Below are 21,051 nucleotides of genomic sequence, written 5' to 3'. Positions count from 1 at the left end.
GCTTTTTATTTCCCCTTATGCTCCTTTTTTTTGGTAATTACCAATGATTTGGACGAACAATCCTTTTAACAAATCTCATTACGTTGTCAATTACGCGCCATTACCAACAACGAGGCTCAGACTGCTGGCGTTCTGAAATCTCATTAACAGGCTTTAATTTTCAAAACAAACTTAAGTGCACCAGCGACGAAGGAACTCATCCAGCGGCACTTTCTCGAGTTCCTTTCCCGCCTCCGTCCTGGAAGCTGGCCACGCCCACTGGGCTCCATATTGTCGAGGTCTCGCGGCGTACGATTCCATCATAATCTGTAATTAGTTTATAATGCGCACAGGAAATGCTGGCGAAAAAGCGCAAGGACAGCAAGTTGGCTAGCTGTGCACCGAAAGAATCGAACAAAAATCATAGTTTTCAAAGGACTTTTTTTTTGTCTTAGTAGCCATACAAGTTAAAGTTAATCCTCACAGAAAGGACTTTTTTTCGCTGTGCAGTCACGAACAAGGCCAACAACTCCTGGCCTAACCTACAGTTACAGCCAACTGCGATTAGGGGCCGTGGCCGAGTCGAGTCGAGTCGATAAACATAAAAGTTAATGGTGCAATTTTTTAATTAAGAAAATCAATGAATATTTTTTGCTTCTATTTTTTCGCAGCAGCTTCCTGTCCTTTCATTTCGCTTTCTTGACTGCTGCATTATGGCTATTTGGCTCTAAGCTGTTGGCTGTTAGCTGCCTTCTATTCCTGCCATTTTAACATTTATGACTTGCGATTTTCACGACTCTCGGGGATAATGGAAAGGACTCTAAACAGGAGCGGGACTCCAAACAAGGAGACGCGTCTTGGGAAGCGATTTGCCTTTTATATTTAATAAGCTCGGAAACAAACTTGCTTTTAATGCAATTATTTAATGCAAACGTCGATAAATTTTAATTGCCTTTTTACGTCCTGGCATTGTTTCTATATTTTTTTTTTTTTTTGCCATTCAAGTCACTTTTTGTCTATCTGGCTCCGGCTATTTAATTATGAATTACAATTTATGCGGCCGCCTAAGTCAACACAACAGAGCGCAGGGAAAGCGTTTAATTAAATTGCAAAAACACAAAACAAAAGCAAACACACAGCAGCAGGACTGCTTAAAGCCGCAACAAAATCAAAGCCGCAAGTACAAAGATAAATAAGTGGCATTGTCGGTTTCATTTCCGGCTGCAACATTTGCATTCAAATCGCAGTGTCTGTGTTGGGGCGACTGTGTGTACGGCTGTGGCTGTGGCTGTGGATGTCGGTGTAAGCGGTATATAAGTAGACTCCCAACTGGTTTTATATTTAGGCGTTTGCTCCGCTAAAAGCACAGAAAGAAAGCAATAAAAAGCAGCACGCCGCGAATACGAAGCCAACTGATGGCTCTGCGATTGGGTAGGGCAAATGGGGTGGCCCGGGGGGTGGCTGGCAGCAGCTGTCGCTTCCGCACATCCCCCCAGCCGTCCATCCCCCCCATCGGCATTGGCTGCCGCGACTTGGCCTCGACTGTCTTTCAGTTTCTCACTTCATCAGTTACGCCAAAAAGGAGACTCTACAATAAATTTCGCTGATTGCTTCCGTTTTTTTTTTCAGCTGCCCCTTCGCATCTACGCTGGCTCATTTTTTATGCCGCTTGATAAAGTAATATCCGTTTTAGGTTCACTCGGTTGTAGGTCCTGCCAGCTAGACCTGAAGGCAGTTTTGTGGACGTAACAATACCCTCAGGACTCGCAAGAGGTTGGGTTAAGAAGCTGAAAATTATATTGTTATTAATCTTGGAATTCTATATTGAATCAATATAAGTTATATAATTTTTTTTATTAATTATTAGACTATCAGCTATAAAAAATACGATAGATATAATACGGATATATGTTTATTATATAAATAATTATTTTATCCTCTCTAATTGTATCCTCTCAATTTCGAGTACCTATCTAATTCGTCCAATGAATTTTTAATGCTAGCCATAAATTGTGCCACTTAGTTTCCCCCAAAAACTCAGCCACTTCAGCGGCAACAACATAATTAAGGGGTATTAACTACAAGGTATACAAAAAATGTCAGTTGCTGCAAGTAATGTTCCAACTTTTGGCTATAATTTGCCCCCCCCAGCCGCCCACTAATCCCCTCGCTTACCAACTGCAGCAGTTTTGCGGGTCTAACACAGATTTGTGGCCTTGGCTTCTGAGAGAGGGTTCGGTGGCCCATGGGGCGTATGCGTCATATCAGAACACGCATACGCTCTGTAGGTCAATGCTGTTAGGCCAAAACGAAAGCCATTGCCGCAGGCTGAGTGTGTGTGTGTATGTGTGAGTGGGTGTAGGTGTAATTGAAACTTCCGCTTTGGTCAGTTAGCGCAATTTAGCAAGCTGCAAAAAAGTTAGGCACGGCTGAAGTAACAGGCAAAGTGCAAAGTCCATTGCAGCTACTTGGCTTTCATTTCAATTTAAACTTTTGAAAGCCAACCCACACACACACACTCAGACACTCACGGACATCCGCTTACATATAGAGTCAAGGGGCAGACATGGGGAGTAGAAATTATTTAAAATGATTTATTTCACAACAATTTTCATTAGGTGGCCGACTGCAATGCAGGTTGCCAGTACCACTCCCCTGCTTGTCCCTCTGCTTTTCCTTTTCCCCTACCCGCCACTAATTCACTTTTGCTGATTTCTGTGAAAAAATATGCGAAAAATGGCTTGAGAGGAGCGCAGGACATGCTCATGTTTCATATATGAAATAATTATATGTGCGGTCAGGACAGTGGCTCTAAAAAGAACCAAAAATGGCCGGCGACTGGCTGCGGGCAGTGCAGCAGTCCCTCTATGTGTGCTCCCCTTTATGTTATCCTCCTGAAGGTCCTCCCGCCTGATAAAAATAAAGAAAATTTGTGGCACTGCTACATGCCCCTTGTTGCCTGTTCCATGGCGCAACTTTCACAGAGATTTCACTCCCAAGCGGGCCAGGCCTGCTAGATAAAGTTGGGATTAAAGACAGTAATATTATCAGGGAAACTATTTAAAAATAATAAATATATACAATATGGTTTATTAATCAAAGGGCAATTATAATTAAAATAGTTATATCCGTTCACCTAAACCACCCCTTTGGCCGCCAGCCTCTGCCCCTCGTTTGTGGGAAAAAAATTAGTGACAAAGAAGTTGCAAGCGGAAAAATGGCAAAAGGAGAATGCAACTGGCAAAAGGTTAACAAGCGTCAGACAGGCCAGCAGAAAGCTCTGGGAATTAGCCAGCAGCAACAAGACAACAAAAAAGGGCATCTGAAAGAGGAACTTATAATTTTTGGCCACCATGCCACCCGGGTTGCCCCCGAAAAAAAGGAAAAATGGCTGCAAAGGACCCTGGCAAAAAGAGGAATGTTAATGAAAAGCAAGCGTGAAATAAAATCATAAATTTTGCAGCGGGGGAGGGCAAATGCAAGTTGCCACTCCACTCTTGTTGTTATTATTTGGCATTTATATGCACATACGAAAGAGATGGAAATTAAGGGAGGAGGGGCGGTGGCCGGAGCTAGACTGCATTTGTGGTAAGCTGCCAAATGCATACAACTATAATGTTCTACTTTGGCTCGGAGCACTCGCATGTACGTGTGTGTGGCTTGGCAAGGATTTTCCGCCAGTTGAGTCCTGTCCAGGGTCCAGAGTCTAGACTTGGTCAGCTAAGCTGGCGATGAGGAGTTGTCAGATAGGATGGGGGACGGGCCCTTCTGATGAAGTTGATGAGGGTACGGACGAACAGAAGTGAAAGATGGCCCTAAAGCAGGGGAAGATGTGTGTACTTTGGCAAAGTTGAATTAATAACAAGAGCTCTCTGTGGGCGGGAATTTGTGTTCCATTTCGGTTAAGTCTTGTAATAGATTTGTATTTTTTTGGCAAGAGCAGGGAGACCCCAACATTATTCAACCAACCCCTTGCGAATTTTTATAAAAGCGTACAAGCTTATTTTTGGTTTGGAACTTGGCTAGAAGTTTGAAAGCTCGCTAAAAGCTTTCTTAATGCCAACTATCTTTCGTCACGAATTTATTTGCGCCGAACAAATATCCTCAAAGCCCAATAAAATTCAAGTTTAATATTTTAGAAAATTGTGTACATCTTTATTATTTCTTTAACTACTTTTTTGGTTGAATGTTTCTTGTTTTTGGTTGATGTTCTCTCATAGATATTTCGAATTTATCGTTTTTGTTTTTAGCCATTCCGGCAGCTTGAACTCAGGCAGAAACAATTCGAGGCGATTTTTGTCCTAAACATTAACTAATAAAATGCATAAATCTGTTAACAATTTGTGTGTTGCTTCGCCGTTGGTTTGGTGTGCTTACGTAATTAATTCGCTATGATTAATGCTAATCTGATTGTTATTGTTATTTATGCGATTTAGCTAGCACTTCGTTATAGGAGTTAAAGCCAAGAACCGAGTAACGGCAACATAGTTTTGAGTTCAACGCATTTTCTCTCTATGTAAATATATATACTATATATGTATGTTTGTTATTTGTGTGTGTACATTATGAATGCGTGTGTGTATAAATTCCATATTTTTCGACAATTGCACAACAGTTAAAAGTATAGTAAACAATTAATAAATCATTTTAGATATGGCCGGGCCCAAATACGATTTGCACTATAATTCTTGTGTGTTGATTAACTTTGATGTACTTTTGTGTGAGATATCCCTAGAAGTATGCATTAATTTCCTAAGTTTGTAATTAGTTTGTAATTTCTTTACTTTGATCTGTTATATGTAGTTCCTCATTTATTTCATATTTTGTTTGTATTTTGAGTCCAGCTACAAAACGTTGCATAAAGTTGTATAAAAGTTTTGGTATTTTCATCTCATTATTTTTGTTTTGTTATCATTTGACTAGTGAGTAAATACAAAAACCCAATCGATCCGCAGACGACAGTTCAACCTACACACTCGTATATAACTGCGTGTATATAAATAACTCTATATAGTATTGTTAGAAACGGCTCCTATAAAATCACTGCCACAGTTTGGCCAGCACTTGTCCCCATAAGACTAACGTAATCATTAACTCTATGTATAATTAATTCATAAGCGCTAATATTCGTTTAATGCAACAAGTCTATGTGGGATCGTCAACTCCTCTGTTTCTGGCTCCGATTCCAGTACCAGCACCAGCTCCAGCTCCAGCTCCTGCTCTTGACCCTCCACCTCCACTACTAGATCCTTCCCCACTGCCCTCTTCCTCCTCCTCGTCCTCCTCCTCATCCTCTTCATCTTCGTCCTCCTCGTCCTCCTCCTCCTCGTCGGACTGTTCGGATCAGTCGAATATGCAGACAAAAACACGCAGGCAGTTCATTCCGACCCGCTCCCAGCATCCCTCCTCCGTGGGCCGTCCCTCGTGGGCCAGTCGCATCTTCTTTGGATAGTTCTTCGGGCTACTCCGGTCGCTCAAGTGCACGGGCATCCTGGCGTACTCCGCCCGGGGCTGGCGGAACTTCTCCAGCAGTTCCGTCTGTTGATCGGTGAGGTTCTTAAGCTTTTTGCCTGCAAGAATAGAACTCAATTAATTATATCCAATAACAAGTGTATGGCAAATAAACATCAACAGTCCAATATAGCTTGCATTCAGCTTTCCCAACTTTGATATCTTTTGTGGACTCCTATGGGTATTTAAAAGCAATCACCGATAACAAATCAAAAGCATTTTTATTTGCCTGATTGCAAGTATCGTGTCTGGAAAGTGTTTACGGCTTCGAAGATTAAATCATATTTCCCAAAGACCCGCCAGACATATGTATACTCATGTATATTATAATTTGTCCCAACTTCTATTGGAAATACATTACGAATATTACGTATACGACAAGTAAGCCAAATTCCCATGCTACTCCCAATTACGTTTAATAATTTCCCATTGATTAGATTAAAAAGCGATTGGCTTAAAAATGCATTCTTTGGTTCTTAAGCCAGTTATGTAATAATTGTAAGGAAGCACTTACCCTCGAGGGCGTCGCTGATAAGCGATATCTCCGTGGGCGGCAGCAGTTCAATGCGCTCGCAGCAGCGCCGGAACTCCGCCGGAGTCATGCGCAGGTAGCGGGGCGTCAGGCACAGAGGCCCGAGCACCGTGCGCCTGTTCTCTGGCGTAGCGTCGATCTGCTTGCGGGAACACTCCGCCAGACTCCACGTGGCCAGGCACTCGAACAGCGTGACCTCTGACCGCAGCTGCAGGGTGTCCCGCTTGACCAGCGTCTCGAGCTCCTCGAATCTCAGGTCACAGATCTCCGGCATGGAGAGCAGCAGCTCGGCATGCATGTCGATCAGCTGGAGGGTGTTGTGCAACAGCGCCACGCCGTAGTCCTCGGTGGTAAAGGGATTCGGGTTGGGGATGAGATTCACTTGGGCACCATCCCCTTCGCCTCCGTTTTCGGCGGCCTGGGCCGCCTTGGCCTTCGCCGCCGCCTTCGCCTTGGAAGCCTGCTTCCGGGCTAGCTGCTGCCCGGTCTCCTGGGTGGTGATCACTGTCTGGTGCTGGTTGGTCAGGGCAATGCCCTGGTAGAACCACAGCGCCTTGAAGATGTCCAGGGCAGTGGCACTCGAAATGCTGAGATCAAGTTCGCGAATGCAGTATATTATCTGGAATTTTAAGGTTTGAATGTATAGTTTCAAACATGTAATATTTAGAAGATTGAAGCTCAACCTATTTTATACTCGTCACTTACCAGATCTGGTACGTTGAAGCGATCGGATAGCTCGAGTATCTTGAGCAGGTGCTTGTGATCGCGATAAGGGATGAAGTGCTTCTCCATGTAGCGCACGATCAGCTCAAAGTCGTTCTTGTCCACGTTGAGTATCTGGAAGTGGTTGTCGCTCTTGCGACCGCTGTTGGGGCCGGCGTGGATCAGCTTGGCCAGCTCCACGCTCCGTTCGAGAACCGACTTCCGCTCGCACCGAATCATGTACCGATCATCCCCGTTGACCACGATGAAGTCGATGTACGGATTCACGATGATGGGGACGCCTGTGTAGATAGTTGTCTGACCCCGGGAAAAGGTGGGTGGCAGCATGTGAGCGGGTGGGGCACTCGGCGCCGGGGCGCTCTGAATGGCATCCACATTGTGGCCATCGGGGCCGAGTCCAAACGGCAGCACCATCCTGAGCGACTCCTCTTCCTGCTGGTTGTTGTTGCTGTCTGCGTTGACTATGTCCTGTCCAGATGGACAGTTTGCAACCGGTTCTTTCTGCCTATCGCTCTCCCTCTCCCGACGCCGCAGTGCCTTATGGACCAGGGCACCCACCAAAGGGAACTTGGTGATGCGCTTCTCCTTGGCCAGCTGCTCTTCCAGGTGGGTGTCTATCCGTCGGGAGCGGTACTTGTTGCCAGGCCGCGGCTCAAGGGTGCTGCTGTCTTGGAAGGCAGTGATTTTATTGGAAAACTGAAACGATGCAAAAAGTTTATTAATCAATCAAGTTTTATGGGATATATAATAATATTTATTTATGGGAGACTCACAAAATTTCAATTGTAAAAAACACACGAATCTGCTTTTCAAATTCCAAATTTATTATTAATATATCTTTTATTATTTTATAATTAAATACAACTTCTTCAAACCGATTTTCCAACTTAAAAAGGTTCTGAACAACCCTCCCATTTCAACTAAAAACCGCGAATACGGATTGAAAGTGAGAATCTTACTTCTTTATATGATTAAATGACATCCCTTGGGAAGTACGTTCTTTATCTGCCCCGCCTATTGGATATCGTTTACGACTCTTATGAGTGACCAATTAGTCACCCCCAGGTATTTCGCAAACCTGAAAAATCGATATTTGTGTTATATTAGGTGTTGTAAGTACTTTCCCCCACCTTAATGATCGATTCATTGCCCCGCTTATCAGTCAATTGGCACACTTCAAAACATAAATCGTTCGTTCGTCTAAACAGCCTTTAATCGCTGATTTTTGCACTCGACAATAAATTAGCCCCACTATCTGGAAGTAATGCCCACTAATTAACTAACCAGCCGAGCCCCAAATATCATTTCAATTATAATTTCGGACCTCGACTCAGTTAGCATATGTTCTAATCGTTTGATGGCCACCAACTCGGTTGCAATCCATCATTCCGGAATATTTCGCTATAAATCATTTTCCATATCAGAATATCGGGTGCACGGCTACCTCTTCGACACCCCAATATGGCGCGTGATGTGTTTATAAGTCCCCTTCCCACTGGCAATATCAGTCGATAGTGGGGTCGACAGTTGTGGGAGTCACAGAAGAGGCGGTTAAATATCCGAGCATTATAATGTCAATGGGTCTCGGTTCTCAACTTCCCTTCTGCAAGTCCATAATTTATTTGGACAGCGAAGAATCCAGTTAAGCAGGGCTTAGGAAAATTGACAAGCTGTATCTCCCAAGTCGACTTAAATTATTTAATTTAGTTAAGACTCAATAGCCGATATACTCAATTATAAATGCAAAGACAACAGCGGTAGTTTTTGTTTGTAAATCATTATAGCTTGATTCGAATTATTTGCATATAAGTGCAATGAATACAGCTGCCACCCCCACCATGATCGATTCATTGCCCCGCTACATCCATGATAAAGCATCCATTCGTATTATTGCATTCAAATAGTGTGCTTCCCCGTGTTGAATATTGTGAAAGGTAAGCAAATTCAACACCCACAAAGTGCAAAAAACTATTCGGTTTTTTTTTTTTAATTTAAGTTGAATGTGTCTATTTTCAAAATAATATATTTATAATTATGATTTTTGTAAATTGTGGATAATTCATGCGGGTTTAGGTGTCCTACATATAGGACAGCAGTAACTAACCTATAGAGGTCTTACACCGATTTTTGGTCGGCACTACACTGTTTGGCTATATGAACTGGTTTGAGCCATTTCAGGGAGCTTCAACCAATATAAGTTAAGATTATGCAGATTTTGGTATTGGAGCAGGGGTGGTCCTGAAATATGCTCAAGCTATACGTGCTGAATGGCCAGACCAAAAACTTCATTTATTTTTCGACAACTTTTTCAGCTCCATTCATCTGATCGAAAAACTAAAAGAATGGAACATCCGTCCGAGAACTCTACAGGTACCTGATTTACGATATGAAAACTAAAATTATTTTTCCGCTGAGCGAGATATGGGTTTATCTGGGATAATATTTGAAGAGGCACGGGAAGTTGGAGCCCGAGCTATAGCATAACTTTCTGCAACATGTAGCTCAAGTCAATAGGCTTCTTTATTTTCATTTGTACTTGATTGAATTCCCAAGAATTTTATGAGTGAAAAGAATAAAGACCATTATGTCATAACATATCGTGCTTAAAAAATCCATATAAACAAATATTAATTTGGAGCTTTATTTGCAGTTTAATGAGTCACGTGAAAACATTTCACCTCTTTCGATGGAAAGAAAAATACATACATCTAACGAATCTATTAACTCTTCGGTTCATTAGTTAGATATATACAAAGTTCTTGGTTCTTGTTATTGCTTTAAGTACAGTGCAAACAAAATAATTGTGGCACGGAAAGATTGCAAAGAAATTCGCGGCGCGGTGCCACAAACGAAGAAAAGAGCTAGGTAGCCAGCCAGCCAGCTAGGAGGGGAAATATTAATAAATAAAATAAATTATATGACGATGTTTGAACAGTTGTAAGGAAGACAGAATCGAGCTCTGAGTGTTGACGACTCTGTGACCGCTTCTCGTGACAGAACCGGAGTCAGAGTCGGAGTAGGAGCTGGATACCGAGAAGGGAGGAAGTCGTAACCGATTGCCTTCTTTCTTGAGAGGGCACCGCAACGCCTGATATTTAAATATTTGCCCACTTAGCCCACTGACGATCGAAATGGGAACAGACTTGATTCGTGATAGTGTGATAGTGCAATAAATAAATTATCGTGTGCAAATAAATTTATGGATGTTGATCGTCCAATGCGACGCGTTATCATCTGCCCAGAAACCGCGCTGGAGCTGACATCTCATGCTCAGCACAGGCATCGAATTAGCACTTGAGGGAGTCACAGGGCGATTTTCTTTTGTTTATCAGCATGGTATATTATATTCGCCAGTATATATGGAGCGCGTGGGAGGAGTGCTTTGCCAAGGAATTGTGAGGGATAAAATACAATTAACAAATCCCCGACCTTGTCTGGAAGCACGTTCTTGAACTTTTCGAATTGTGATTCACTATCATATCAATATCATTTATATATCGGGCACTTCTTACACTTATTTGTGGTTCCTTCTTATCGGCCCACAGCCCGTTCCATCAATCAATCAAAGGCGATTTATTCCGGCTTGCCGCTGTCCGCGATATGTTGGGTCTGTCTTCGGAAGGAACCTTTTGATTTATACTCGAAATATGAAATTTTGTAATGGTATTTTGTAATATTGTAAATCACAATCGAAATCGTTAGTCTGGATAGGTTCTGTAACTTCGACGATTTCCTTGGCTGGCGAACCGTTCGCGACGAGTTTGAAAATCCGACTGGCATTCATTCCATTTTCAAACTGCGACGTCGGCCTCAGCAGCAGCAACAGAGGCGGTGGCGGTGGCAGTGGGGGATGAGTCATGATCGTGGATCCACGAAATGGAATTATGTTTTTTTTTTACAACCCTAATTGAATAACATTTCTTTACAGACTATTTAAAATATCTAAGATACATTTTTTTAATATTTTAAATAAACTAAAACCCAACATAGAAATTGAATTTAAATTTAATATTATAGGACACATTTAATAAATATTTAAATTCTAATAATACTATTCTGAACCTTTATCAAAGCTTATAGAATCGTCAGCTCTAAGATAAAAAAATAAATTGACAAAGCTCCCTAAGCGACCAAGGACCCGCATATTCTCCTTAAGGTTGCAAAAACTCGAAAAAAGCCCCCGAAATGCAGGCAGGGCGGAAATGAGCTCGAGTTCTTAGCTTCGACTGGCTCAAGAACCATTTATGATTCGAATTATCAAATCAGTTGGGGGACTAACGACTGGGCAGCAAATAAATCAAATTGTTTGCCAAAAAGAAGCCAGCGCTGGAGTTTGAAGGGAGCTCGAGGAGATTTCTCTGTTGAACCTTCCAATTAGCGCGGCGATTTGGAGATTTGTGTGGGCGGTGGGTGGACGCAGAAGGGGGAGGCGTGGTGTGGGTGGTTGTGTGGGAGTGGTGTCGTATTTGACAACTGTAATTGTCGCAGGCGTTTTGTGTACGCACGAAATTCGCATTGATAAGCTAGACAAATAAAAATAATTAGAGAATAAACACTAAATGGACACGTAGAAAAATATCTGGTTGCGTTCTTCGATGGATTTGACAAATTTATAAAAAAAAAGAGGCGACTGAAGGTTAAATTCAGCCTTTTTTGTGGCTGGGCCAGAGTGTGGGAGTGTGTAATAATAGCAACAGTAAGAAGTACAACAAGGGCTCGAGAGAATTGTTATTATCAGCGGCCAAGGCCAGGACAAAGCTGCAAAAGCTGCTTCTGGGCTGCTCGAGTTGGTTGTATGCCCAAGTATTTATGCACCCAGCGAGGGCAGCCCCAGAACTTGCGAAAGCAAGCTATCAGTTTAGATAAAAATTTATCGAATTATACGACAGCGACTATGGGATTATATATTTAATGACAAACCAACCAAGCGGCCGACGAATGGTAAAAGTGTGAAATAATCTTTCCTAGAGGCTCCGAAAAAAAATAAAATAGAATTACCTATTACTTTGCAACCTCCCCTCGCTGGAGCAAGGGCCACAATGTTTGCCAATGTTGCTGGAGCAGCATGACTGCTAATGAGTCCGCTGGCGGACGACGCATGTAAAGCGGAAGCCCCAGATGGGAAAAAATAATATGCCGCCCAGAACAACAGCAAAAACTGTTAACAGTTAGCACTCGAACTCCGCCGCCTCACGGACGACCTTGACACTGGCATCCCACCGGCGGATCGGGTTGTCGAATCGGAGCTGTGACAACAGGGCCCACTGTCGGCACCCGGCCATTTCCCCAACACATAATCGGATCGTAAAAAAAAACAAGTTTACGATCGCCGGCTCACAATCAAATATTTGCATTCATAAAGGAAAATTTAATTAGCAGCATCCACAAAGTGGAGCGGATCGATACTCGGAGCTAGCCAGCCAAGCGGGCGGTCGGTCGGGCGGTCGGGCAGTAGGTGAAAATGTTTAATTAGTTTAATTTAGCATAATTACTCACTTTGTTTGCTGGCGGTAAACAACGCGGATATGCGTAGTTCAAAGCAAACAAATAGTCGAGCGAACGAGCAAACTGCAAATAAACAGAGCCATGCCATGGGAATCGGCCAGAAACCCGAAATGGTGGCCAATCCAAATAGCTGCTCGCTTCCCGAACGGCTGCCAACTCTACCTGCAACTACCGCTGGTGGCGTTTCAAAAATAAAACACTTGCCACATTCCCGCTGACGACCAGGAAAAGTTCACAGCCCGAGCTATGGCTCCACACTCTATTTATATGTTTCTAATGAGGTGCTTGGTTCAAATTAGGTGCAAGTACTGTAGGATTATGAAACATTCAAGAAAATCAAACACATTAAAAAGTATCTTTGTACACACATATTAGGCTATTAAGAGTGGGTGGCCAGGCAATCAAGTGTTCTATAGATATGTTCCCCTATGATTTTCTTTTAAATTCAATAACTTTTCTTTTGAGCACAAGTGACTAAGAGTAAGAGTGTTTTGTGCCGTAAAATCATGAACAATTTTTGGCCTTAGCAAATGCGATTTGTATCTTGAACTTCGCATCGGAAGCCCGTCAACTGCAGTAGTTCTGATGCGTAATTCAATTTGCCACAGTCCGGCGGCATCGTGGCACCTCCACTCCAAGCCGTGACTCCGACTGAGTCACCCATCGGTTCCTGGGTTAGGTGGGCGACATAAAGGCCCCTTGGTATGTTATAGACACCGGACAGGACAGCGGTTCTCGGCGGAAAAATGACATCATTTGATTTGATTGCGGGCACAGCCAATGCCGTGAAAAAAGTACAACAACGATGTTTATAGGCCCGGAAAAATGCATTACTCATCCATCCCCTGCGAAGATCCAGGCGAGGAATATGACTCGCCGAGCCGAAGATGACGAGCTACGAAAGCGGGCTAAATAGTTGCCTGGTATTTTGGCCAAGTGCCAAATGAACCAGCAGACACCGAAGCGACCAAAATTTATTGCGAAAGGGGCGGCAATCGCATCGAAACAATAGTCTGCTCCGAGGAAAATAAATAAACAAATTGGTGAGATAATGTAATCTTTCGGAAATCTATATAAGACATTTTATTTTCACTTTGTTATCATCCAATTTATATCATTCTAAGCGTAAGTTATATGTGGTTAAAATGGGTTTACTTTAATAAGATGAAGCCAAAAGAAGCAGCGCTCTTCAGTCTAGCTCTGTTAGCTCTCAAACCTTTATTCAAAATGCTTCAATTGTAGTTCATTCTTACACTTTCAAAAGCCCTGATATGGCTTGAAATAAAGAGAAATAAATAAAATATACGTCTCTATTGTGAAGCCACCATTTAAATATTCCGACAAGTAACAAAAGGACACAAATTTCCCCGCAGCATTCATAGAAAATCAAATTTTCAGGAGCGATCCGGACTGGGTTTTTCCCATTTGGCAGAAGTTGGAGCCAACAAAGGCGACGCTGCCCGAAATGCAAACAAAACAGGAAAAGCGGAAAAGTGAAAAAGTGAAAAAGCGAAAAAGAACTCACCCCCGGCCCGTACGAAAATCGCAGGTGTCGGTGGCTTCGGGGTGGTGGTGGTGTGTGGCGCACACACAGGGTGTGGAGTGAAAGGCCCTACGCAACATGTTCCATATTCGGCGGGGAAAGCAATAAAAAAAGCGAAACAAGGGATGGGTTGAATGAAACTGGAGCAGCGACGAAGGCCGAAAACAAACAGTCGGACAAATTTGCAATTGCAGACAAAAGAAGGAACGAGCGGGGAGGCCTTTATGAGATGCCAGTGACAGGGGGGGAGTAGGCCAATAGCCAATATCAAGAGCGCGACGTTCCGGGGGATCTAGGTTCTAGAATGAGAGGGGGATTGTGGTCGAATGGGCAACTAGTTAGACGATGCCAAGGGCGAGACGAGGACCAGAAACCAGAAAACAGAAGCGAAATGAACGTAGTAGTGGTAGTGGAGTGTAGAGCTGGAGTGCTCGTAACAATTGACAATGCGGCGTATGCGCGATGGATGCCCCTGCCCAGCTGATGGCGCTGACAACCGTACAATGAAACACTGACACAGTGAACGAGTTACCCACTCAGTGAGCCTCCCACCCACACCCACACACACACCCACTCCCACACACACCCACACAATCATACGGTGAAAGTTTCCTTCGAACAGGCTGCTTTCGGCAGTGTCTATGTATTTTATGGATACACAATTTATGTTGGCCAATTGCTCGCCTCTGTTTGTACACACAATTTTTGTGATTAATTACTCGCACGGCCCCCCCAGACACTTACCTAGGTTTATGGCATCAATTTCCAAATTCAAGTCTTTCAGGATTGCGAGAAATGCCCGTTCCCCAATTTATATACTGATGTCTGTCGATTTCCGCCCGCTATTAGGCGCAGAGGAAGTGCTTTTGGCGAGTTGGCTGAATGGTTTACGTTAATTTGTTTATGCCGAGCTAAGGCCGCTCCTCGCGCGTCGCGGATATATTCGGACCATATAGAATCTATAGAGAAGCAGAGTGCACTGGCTGGCGTTCTGGATTGTTTCTTTTTCTCGACCCGACAGTTTTGCGCGCCTCGTGCCAAACGGAATTGGGAAAGGCAGCCAAGAACCACAACGTCTCCGCTCGAGAGCCGAAAAGCGTATATACAACAAAATATTTGGTGCGCCTTTCCCGAGGAGAGCGCCAGGCCAAAAACACACGAAAAAAAACAGTGCTATAGAAAAGGAAAACATACCAAATTTCCCGGGCTGGCGTTGCCACCGTTAACGTCCATTTTCACCAAGCTGGCTCCATAAAATATTAAATCCGACCGAGCAATGTCGAATTTGTGTCTCGGGGGCTAAGCACAAATATATATTCTGTTTAAAATATAGTTATTTAGTTGAATAAGGTTGGAAGTGATTTCAAAAGCCCGGCCGTCTGGCAACTTCCCGCCGTGCAAGGGGAAAATTCTCCACAGCTTTTCTCGGCCAGACATGCGCACTCGCCCGACATCCGGAGAGCGTCCCACAGGTCGTATGAGTGGCCGAAAAGACGCAACATTTTCGAGCGTGTGATAAGACACAGACCCGCGGCGGACGGGATGCCCGGACTTTCGCTTTCCGGAGAGGGAAAACCCAGTGCCAGAGAGAGTGAGAGCCAGTGCGTGGGCCTTCTAGGGAAGGGAGGCCCATTTTCGGGCCCTAGACAACGGAGCGTCGTATTGAGGGAGGTAGGAAATTTATGGCTGTTATCAGAGAGCCAGCAACAAAAATCGGGCAATGCAAACTAGGGGAAACTAGGTCACATCCCACTAGCCACGATGTGGAATGCCGTGAACCATTCCGGGAGTATTAATGGGAGAAAATTTGTTTACTGTTCGAAGACTTGTATTTTTTGCTGTATAGTTGAATTATATATTCATTAATATATTGATATCTAAATCTATTTCCACCATTAAAAAAAATATAACAGATATTAATTATTAATCGTTGTATTTATTGTTCTTAAACTTTATGTATATTGCTGTAGTATTTATTCTTTAGCTTTACATTTTCAAAATGCCTGCAACCCAAAAGATATAGGAAATATTTTGAAAAAAATAAATCTACATTTTATTGGTTTTTTGGAGTTTTTTGAATTTAACAATTTTTCAGTGGTACATTTTGTATGTAGTGTGGATCCGAGGTGTAAGATGAACAAATGGGTGGGTAGTGTTGTCTTGTTTTGGGGATGGTACGGCAAATTTGATTCCGCTGCGGGACTCCAACTGGCCCTTAAAATGGTGATTTGGGTCGGCTTGAATGTGTGGAATCCAGTATCAGATGGAATCGTGTGTAGGTCAGGAGGGAAAGGCTGGAGGCGACTTTGTTTAAACTAGATGCATTAACTGCCAATGGGAGCGCTGATTTGCTCAGAGCCATTCAGTCGCTTAATGGCTATCTTGGCCACGCCCTTGCTGCACTCTGTTGATCCGCCCATGAGAACGAGGAAGAGCCCATTGTGCGCCACCGAATTCCACAGGCGTTCGATCAGCCTGTCCAGCTTGGCGGCGTTGCGCTCGGCGCTCTCCAGCACAAAGTCGTGCTCGGGTACGCGTAAGTTCGCAATGGTCAGGGCATTCTCTAAGGCTATCTCGTTGACTTTGCGTACGGCCTCCTTCGGCGTGGACACCTCGTGAACACGCACGGCCTTGCAGTGATCCATAGGCACCGCCTCCTCGGCCTTCAAGATGACATCCTTCAGACGGGGCTGCAAGTCTCCTACCGTAACAATTGCCGTTCGCTTATCGCGCGTGGCAACGTGAGCGAAAAGGTTGTTGTTGATCGTGTCCCCGCTGGAGGCATTGGCCAGCTCTTGCAGTCGCTTGTGCTGGGTGAGAATCTCGTCGCCGAACTCTATACTATTGGCCAACTTCATTTTAACGAGCTTCAGGGTGGCCCGAGAGTCCTCGATCGAGTCGTGACCGTCTTCGTTTTCCTGAATAGTCTCCTTGAGGAAGGTCTGGGCCAGATGCTTCAGTTTGCTCTTTCGTCGTCGAATTCCGGATATGTTGAAACACACGCTGGTGTCAATCACATATGGATGCATCATTCGCATGGCATTCAAATCCGAATTGAGCGACTGACCCACGAGTATGGCATCTGGGGGCAGCAGCTCCGACACCTCGTTTTGCACCTCTTGCAACTGCTTCGTAACCTTCTTCATGATGTCCTCCGTAATGCCAGAGTACTGAGTTAAGTAGTCCGTTATCCGGTTGTCTGGCATCACCAGCGTCTCGTACACCGTTCGGTACTGTTCGTCTACGATGGAAATACGGGTGAGCTCGTTGACGCCCGCCACCGTCCTGCACATTTCACAGTCCACACCGTACATGGGGCTGCGATTTGTTACTGGCGCATACGATTTCTTTGTAAATTTGAAGTGCCGGAATCGATTATGCAGCTCCCCTTGCAAGGGAATCGGGTAGCCTTCGTCGACCATCTGAAGAGCGGACAGCAAGAGCTTGGTGCGCGGGAACTTGTCGTCCGGATGCAGATCGATGCCCTTCGGCTCCAGCATATTGCTCTCAATGGGAAAAATTGTTTTCACAAACAGTGTAGGATCCTTGTTCAGCTCCACGGCCGTCTCCAAAGAACCGTGCTCGTCGATCAGTTTCTTGGCCTGAACGTTCGTAAGTGGAATCTGCAACAAGTGGAATCGTTAGAATCATTTTAAAGATGTGATGAACAACACATTACCTGGGCAATCTCGTCGATAATTTTGCCCTCGTCCTGGGGCGGCAGCAGCATCTCCAGTTTGGTATTGAATATTCGATTGGTGGCCTCAAAATGACTTTCGTTCGAAAGATAGTGGTAAAGAGAAAGACCCTCCAAAATAACCACGACGCTGTGCGATAGACTGAGCCACTTCTCCACGCTGCACCACCGATCCGGCCGGCAGGGACTCTTCTGGCCGATCAGGGCCGACATCAGCAGGTGCTGGATGTCGGTGAGGAAGATGGGCGTGCGCGCGTGCTGCGGTGTCTCCAGCGAGGCGCGCTGGCCCATCTCCCTCAGCCGTAGGCCTGGCGCGTCTTCCAACTGGCGCTTTCGTCGCCGCAACTCTGCCGAGAGCGATTTGTACTGGTCCTGGGTGAGTGGGCACAGTCCATCCACTGGCAAACGATCTCCGCCAGCCTCGTCATTACGGCTTCGTTTAAATGCCGGTTCGTCGAAACTATCTGGGCCTTTAAGAGATGTTGCTTCTTTACCACACTTTTCGGCTTGCGACTCGGGATTGCTGCGGATGGTAAGGCGATTGCGGGTCTTCCGCTTGTTGGAGACCACAACGAACCCGTCGTCGGCCCCCTCGGCTGCCGGTGCAGCTGCTGATGATCCGGAGCCAGAAGCCTTCTCCTCCAGGGCAGCCTCTTCGGCCTCCCGTTTCTTGGCCAACTCTGCCTCGTGCAATCTATCCCGATCGTTCAGCTCCATCAAATTAGCCAGTGCAGCCAGCTTCTTCTTTTTCTTCTCGTTGCGCTCGTGCTGCTTCGCCGACAGCTGTTCCTTCATCCTGGTGCGCCTTCCGTTCAAGCTGAAGGCGAAAAAAACAGTTTATTCTCTCTATTTTGTTATATTTCTATTGTAAACACATGGATTCCGACATGTGCAACTGGCAGTGTTGTGAAACCTTCGTTGAAAATTTGGCATTGCTTTGAAAAACCACAACGGTCTGTCTTGAATTCTTTTTAGTGTGCCCAGTGTTACTGCGATTAGGATTAGGGGCGCGAAATGTAAACATTTTTAACTTTTAAGCCGCTTTTAATGGATGCGCTGTAGGCTTTGCAGCATATAACTCCTAGGGAAATTAGTTAATGTTAGACAATCTAAGAGAATTGTACCTGTGCCTCTGAAAACATTAACAGTCTGTTATCTTACAGGCACTGTTAAATGTTTTGCACAATTTTCCAGCACTGCCTTTAAATACTATTAGTTAGAAAGAGATGACAACACTGCACCCTTTACCGTTAGAATGCCGCGTGCTTTTGGAACTTGTTAGAATATCAGCCTTGCCTCAGTTCCTTGGTAGTTTGCTTTTTAAACCTGAACCAGATAGAAATAGACCAAACAAAATGTACACAGCCGTGAAGCCGCTTTCTAAGTACTTGCAATTCAAGTCTGTGCACATCTACGACGCTGTCTTCACACTGCATTCGAAATGCACAGTGGCGCTACTTTTGGCGTGCACTTTTCTGCTCTCCTCCAAACAATATTTTGGCGATCCGATACAGTGCATGCACCACGACGACCTGAACTACTTTCATGCCTATTGCTGGATTTACGGGGCCTATGTGTCCAACGCATCAGAGCCTCAATCCCTGTACGATGGCATGCAATGCAAGCCGGGTAAGTGGAGTGTTGCTTCTCAGAAAAGCTTTTCTGAACGAAGGGTCTTAATTTCAGAACTGGTGGGTCGCTCAGTGCTCCGTGAGAATCGACGCTATATTCGCTACTACCAGTGGGTGGTGCTCGTGCTGCTCATAGAGTCTTTTGTTTTCTACTTGCCCGCCTATCTCTGGAAGATTTGGGAGGGCGGCCGACTCAAGCACCTCTGTGCCGACTTCCATCAGGCGGTTGTGTGCAAGGCCAAGAGCAAGGCCCATCTGGGGAACCTGGTGAGCTACTTCAACAGCGATTACAAGGAGACCCATTTTCGCTACTTTGCTAGCTATGTGCTCTGCGAGATCCTTAATCTGACGATCAGTGTAAGTCCTCAGTTTCGAATAATTAAAGGTTTTTTTAACTGGAATACCTGTCTTCGACAGATCGTAAACATTCTCCTGCTGGACGTATTTTTTGGTGGCTTCTGGGAACGCTACCTAAATGCCCTGGCGGCCCTATACTCAGGTGACCTGGAAAAATGGAACAGCATTACCACTAGCGTGTTTCCCAAGTGCGTCAAGTGCGAGGTGATCAGTACTGGAGCCGGCGGCTCGGACAATGTCTACGATAATCTTTGCCTTCTGCCGCTCAACATGCTGAACGAAAAGATCTTTGGCTTCCTATGCATTTGGTTTCTGCTGATGACTGTGCTGGTGGGCCTGAAGTTTATCTACCGCCTAGCCACCGTGCTGCATCCGGGGATTCGCTTTCATTTGATGCGAGCCAGGGGTCGCTTCATGCCCAAATCCCGACTGGAGGAAACATTGCGCAACTGCAGCATTGGCGACTGGTTTGTTTTGATGCGCGTGGGCAACAACATCAGCCCCGAAATATTCCGTAAACTACTGGAGAAGCTCTACGAGGAACAGGGGAACATAAAGAAAGACTCTTCTCTGGCCGAAGACGTCTAATTATTTAACTATATTACACAATTAACTATTTTTCAACTTATCACACTTCCTTATCTGGATCTACACTGAAGTAAGCTAGTTTAGTTTTGTATCTACTTCCTAAATCATCGTCATACTTCCTGATTCGGAGTATAGGATACCTTGACCAGAGAACCCTTAAATTTATCATTATTTTCATAAATTGTCCTTAATCGATATGTAGACATTATCGACGAAATTGTTAAGAATATGGAACTTGAGCGAAATATAAATTTTCAGTTTTTTGTAACAGTCTTTGTTTTCTGTGCAACCTACCTTTGTGATCTAGCAATACTTCTCAGAGCAAGTCGAGTTCTGGTCCACATCATATCCTTCCTATCGCGTTGTGGTGAGAGTGTTCACCGTTGGGCTCGATTGTTCTGGGGATTGGAGATAGTGTTGCACATACCGTCGCCACTCGCTTAGAAATAATGCAAGACGTTGATGTCGATGGTCGGAATGATCGAAATGGAGCGGTAGGTTCCTTTTTTGGCTGATTGTCTGGATGGGTCATTAACTTTCCGTGCTTGCGCATCAATTTTTATTGACTGGGTTCTGCGGATGCGGTGGGAGATGGGAGATGGCGGTGGTTAGGCCGTTGGGTTAGATCAGTCAGGCTGCGCACTTACTTACAATTGTGTCTGATAGTAAAATTTAGATAAAAGATTTTTGACAATTTTCTAATGAATATGCATATGTTTTTCCGTTTTTTTTTGTTCCGTATGTTTGATTTTTTTGGGGTTTTTATTTTTTGTATTTTTTTTTTGTTTTTTTGTATCTGACGTGTGACAAAGGAGAAAGCTTTTTTTGTGGACCCTTAAAACTCAACTAAAATGTTTTTATTTTGGGCTGTGCTTACGAAATTTGTATAAAAATGGGTTTGAGACCTGGGAGTGTCAGTCAAGAACTAAATCTGAGCCTGCTGAGATGAATGTGAGTCCCTGTGTAAGTGAAAAGGCAAGGGCAA

At 44.4% G+C, this 21,051-nt stretch overlaps 3 protein-coding genes across 7 annotated transcripts; 1 reads left to right on the top strand and 2 right to left on the bottom strand.

Annotated features, from left to right (window-relative positions):
* Positions 1-5,085: 5,085 nt before the first annotated feature.
* Positions 5,086-15,703, bottom strand: LOC6506185. Of its 4 annotated transcripts, none has more exons than XM_001958351.4 (4): positions 14,988-15,703; positions 6,728-7,441; positions 6,005-6,641; positions 5,086-5,549 (listed from the first exon to the last, which is right to left on the bottom strand). In XM_001958351.4, exons 1-4 carry the CDS (start codon positions 15,024-15,026, stop codon positions 5,323-5,325), a joined length of 1,617 nt encoding a protein of 538 aa, XP_001958387.2. In that variant the 5' UTR covers positions 15,027-15,703; the 3' UTR covers positions 5,086-5,322. The 4 variants fall into 4 exon arrangements, with proteins under 4 accessions (XP_001958387.2, XP_044570929.1, XP_044570928.1 ...); XM_044714994.1 differs by lacking the exon at positions 14,988-15,703 and adding an exon at positions 14,538-14,893; XM_044714993.1 differs by lacking the exon at positions 14,988-15,703 and adding an exon at positions 10,258-10,521.
* A 226-nt stretch (positions 15,704-15,929) lies between these two features.
* Positions 15,930-20,993, bottom strand: LOC6506184 (small RNA degrading nuclease 5). Of its 2 annotated transcripts, none has more exons than XM_001958352.4 (4): positions 20,714-20,993; positions 20,361-20,639; positions 17,473-18,307; positions 15,930-17,416 (listed from the first exon to the last, which is right to left on the bottom strand). In XM_001958352.4, the coding sequence occupies exons 2-4, from the start codon at positions 20,411-20,413 to the stop codon at positions 16,118-16,120; spliced, it is 2,187 nt and encodes a 728-aa protein (XP_001958388.2). In that variant the 5' UTR covers positions 20,414-20,639; positions 20,714-20,993; the 3' UTR covers positions 15,930-16,117. The 2 variants fall into 2 exon arrangements, with proteins under 2 accessions (XP_001958388.2, XP_032310845.1); XM_032454954.2 differs by having other exon boundaries at positions 20,718-20,993.
* On the top strand, positions 18,716-20,334 carry LOC6493762 (innexin inx4). The gene is made up of 3 exons (XM_001958353.4): positions 18,716-19,119; positions 19,177-19,478; positions 19,539-20,334. The coding sequence occupies exons 1-3, from the start codon at positions 18,717-18,719 to the stop codon at positions 20,064-20,066; spliced, it is 1,233 nt and encodes a 410-aa protein (XP_001958389.2). The 5' UTR covers position 18,716; the 3' UTR covers positions 20,067-20,334.
* Positions 20,994-21,051: the final 58 nt, after the last annotated feature.

This window comes from Drosophila ananassae, chromosome 2R (assembly GCF_017639315.1).
Source record: "Drosophila ananassae strain 14024-0371.13 chromosome 2R, ASM1763931v2, whole genome shotgun sequence".
NCBI lineage: Eukaryota > Metazoa > Arthropoda > Insecta > Diptera > Drosophilidae > Drosophila > Drosophila ananassae.
The sequence above is the reverse complement of the archived record's forward strand: the minus strand, read 5'-3'. Positions and strand labels throughout refer to the sequence as shown.

Bases quoted from the DNA above. Each gene is read 5' to 3' on its own strand.
- LOC6493762 (XM_001958353.4), top strand. From the start codon at position 18,717: ATGACAACACTGCACCCTTTACCGTTAGAATGCCGCGTGCTTTTGGAA. The intron at 19,120-19,176 runs GTAAGTGGAGTG...TCTTAATTTCAG, and splicing joins TGGCATGCAATGCAAGCCGG to AACTGGTGGGTCGCTCAGTG. The intron at 19,479-19,538 runs GTAAGTCCTCAG...TGTCTTCGACAG, and splicing joins TCCTTAATCTGACGATCAGT to ATCGTAAACATTCTCCTGCT.
- LOC6506185 (XM_001958351.4), bottom strand. From the start codon at position 15,026: ATGGACGTTAACGGTGGCAACGCCAGCCCGGGAAATTTG. The intron at 6,642-6,727 runs GTAAGTGACGAG...TTAAAATTCCAG, and splicing joins GCTTCAACGTACCAGATCTG to ATAATATACTGCATTCGCGA. The intron at 5,550-6,004 runs GTAAGTGCTTCC...CTATTCTTGCAG, and splicing joins TATCAGCGACGCCCTCGAGG to GCAAAAAGCTTAAGAACCTC.
- LOC6506184 (XM_001958352.4), bottom strand. From the start codon at position 20,413: ATGATGTGGACCAGAACTCGACTTGCTCTGAGAAGTATTGCTAGATCA. The intron at 18,308-20,360 runs GTAGGTTGCACA...TTTCGCCTTCAG, and splicing joins AGTATTGCTAGATCACAAAG to CTTGAACGGAAGGCGCACCA. The intron at 17,417-17,472 runs GTAATGTGTTGT...CACTTGTTGCAG, and splicing joins TTATCGACGAGATTGCCCAG to ATTCCACTTACGAACGTTCA.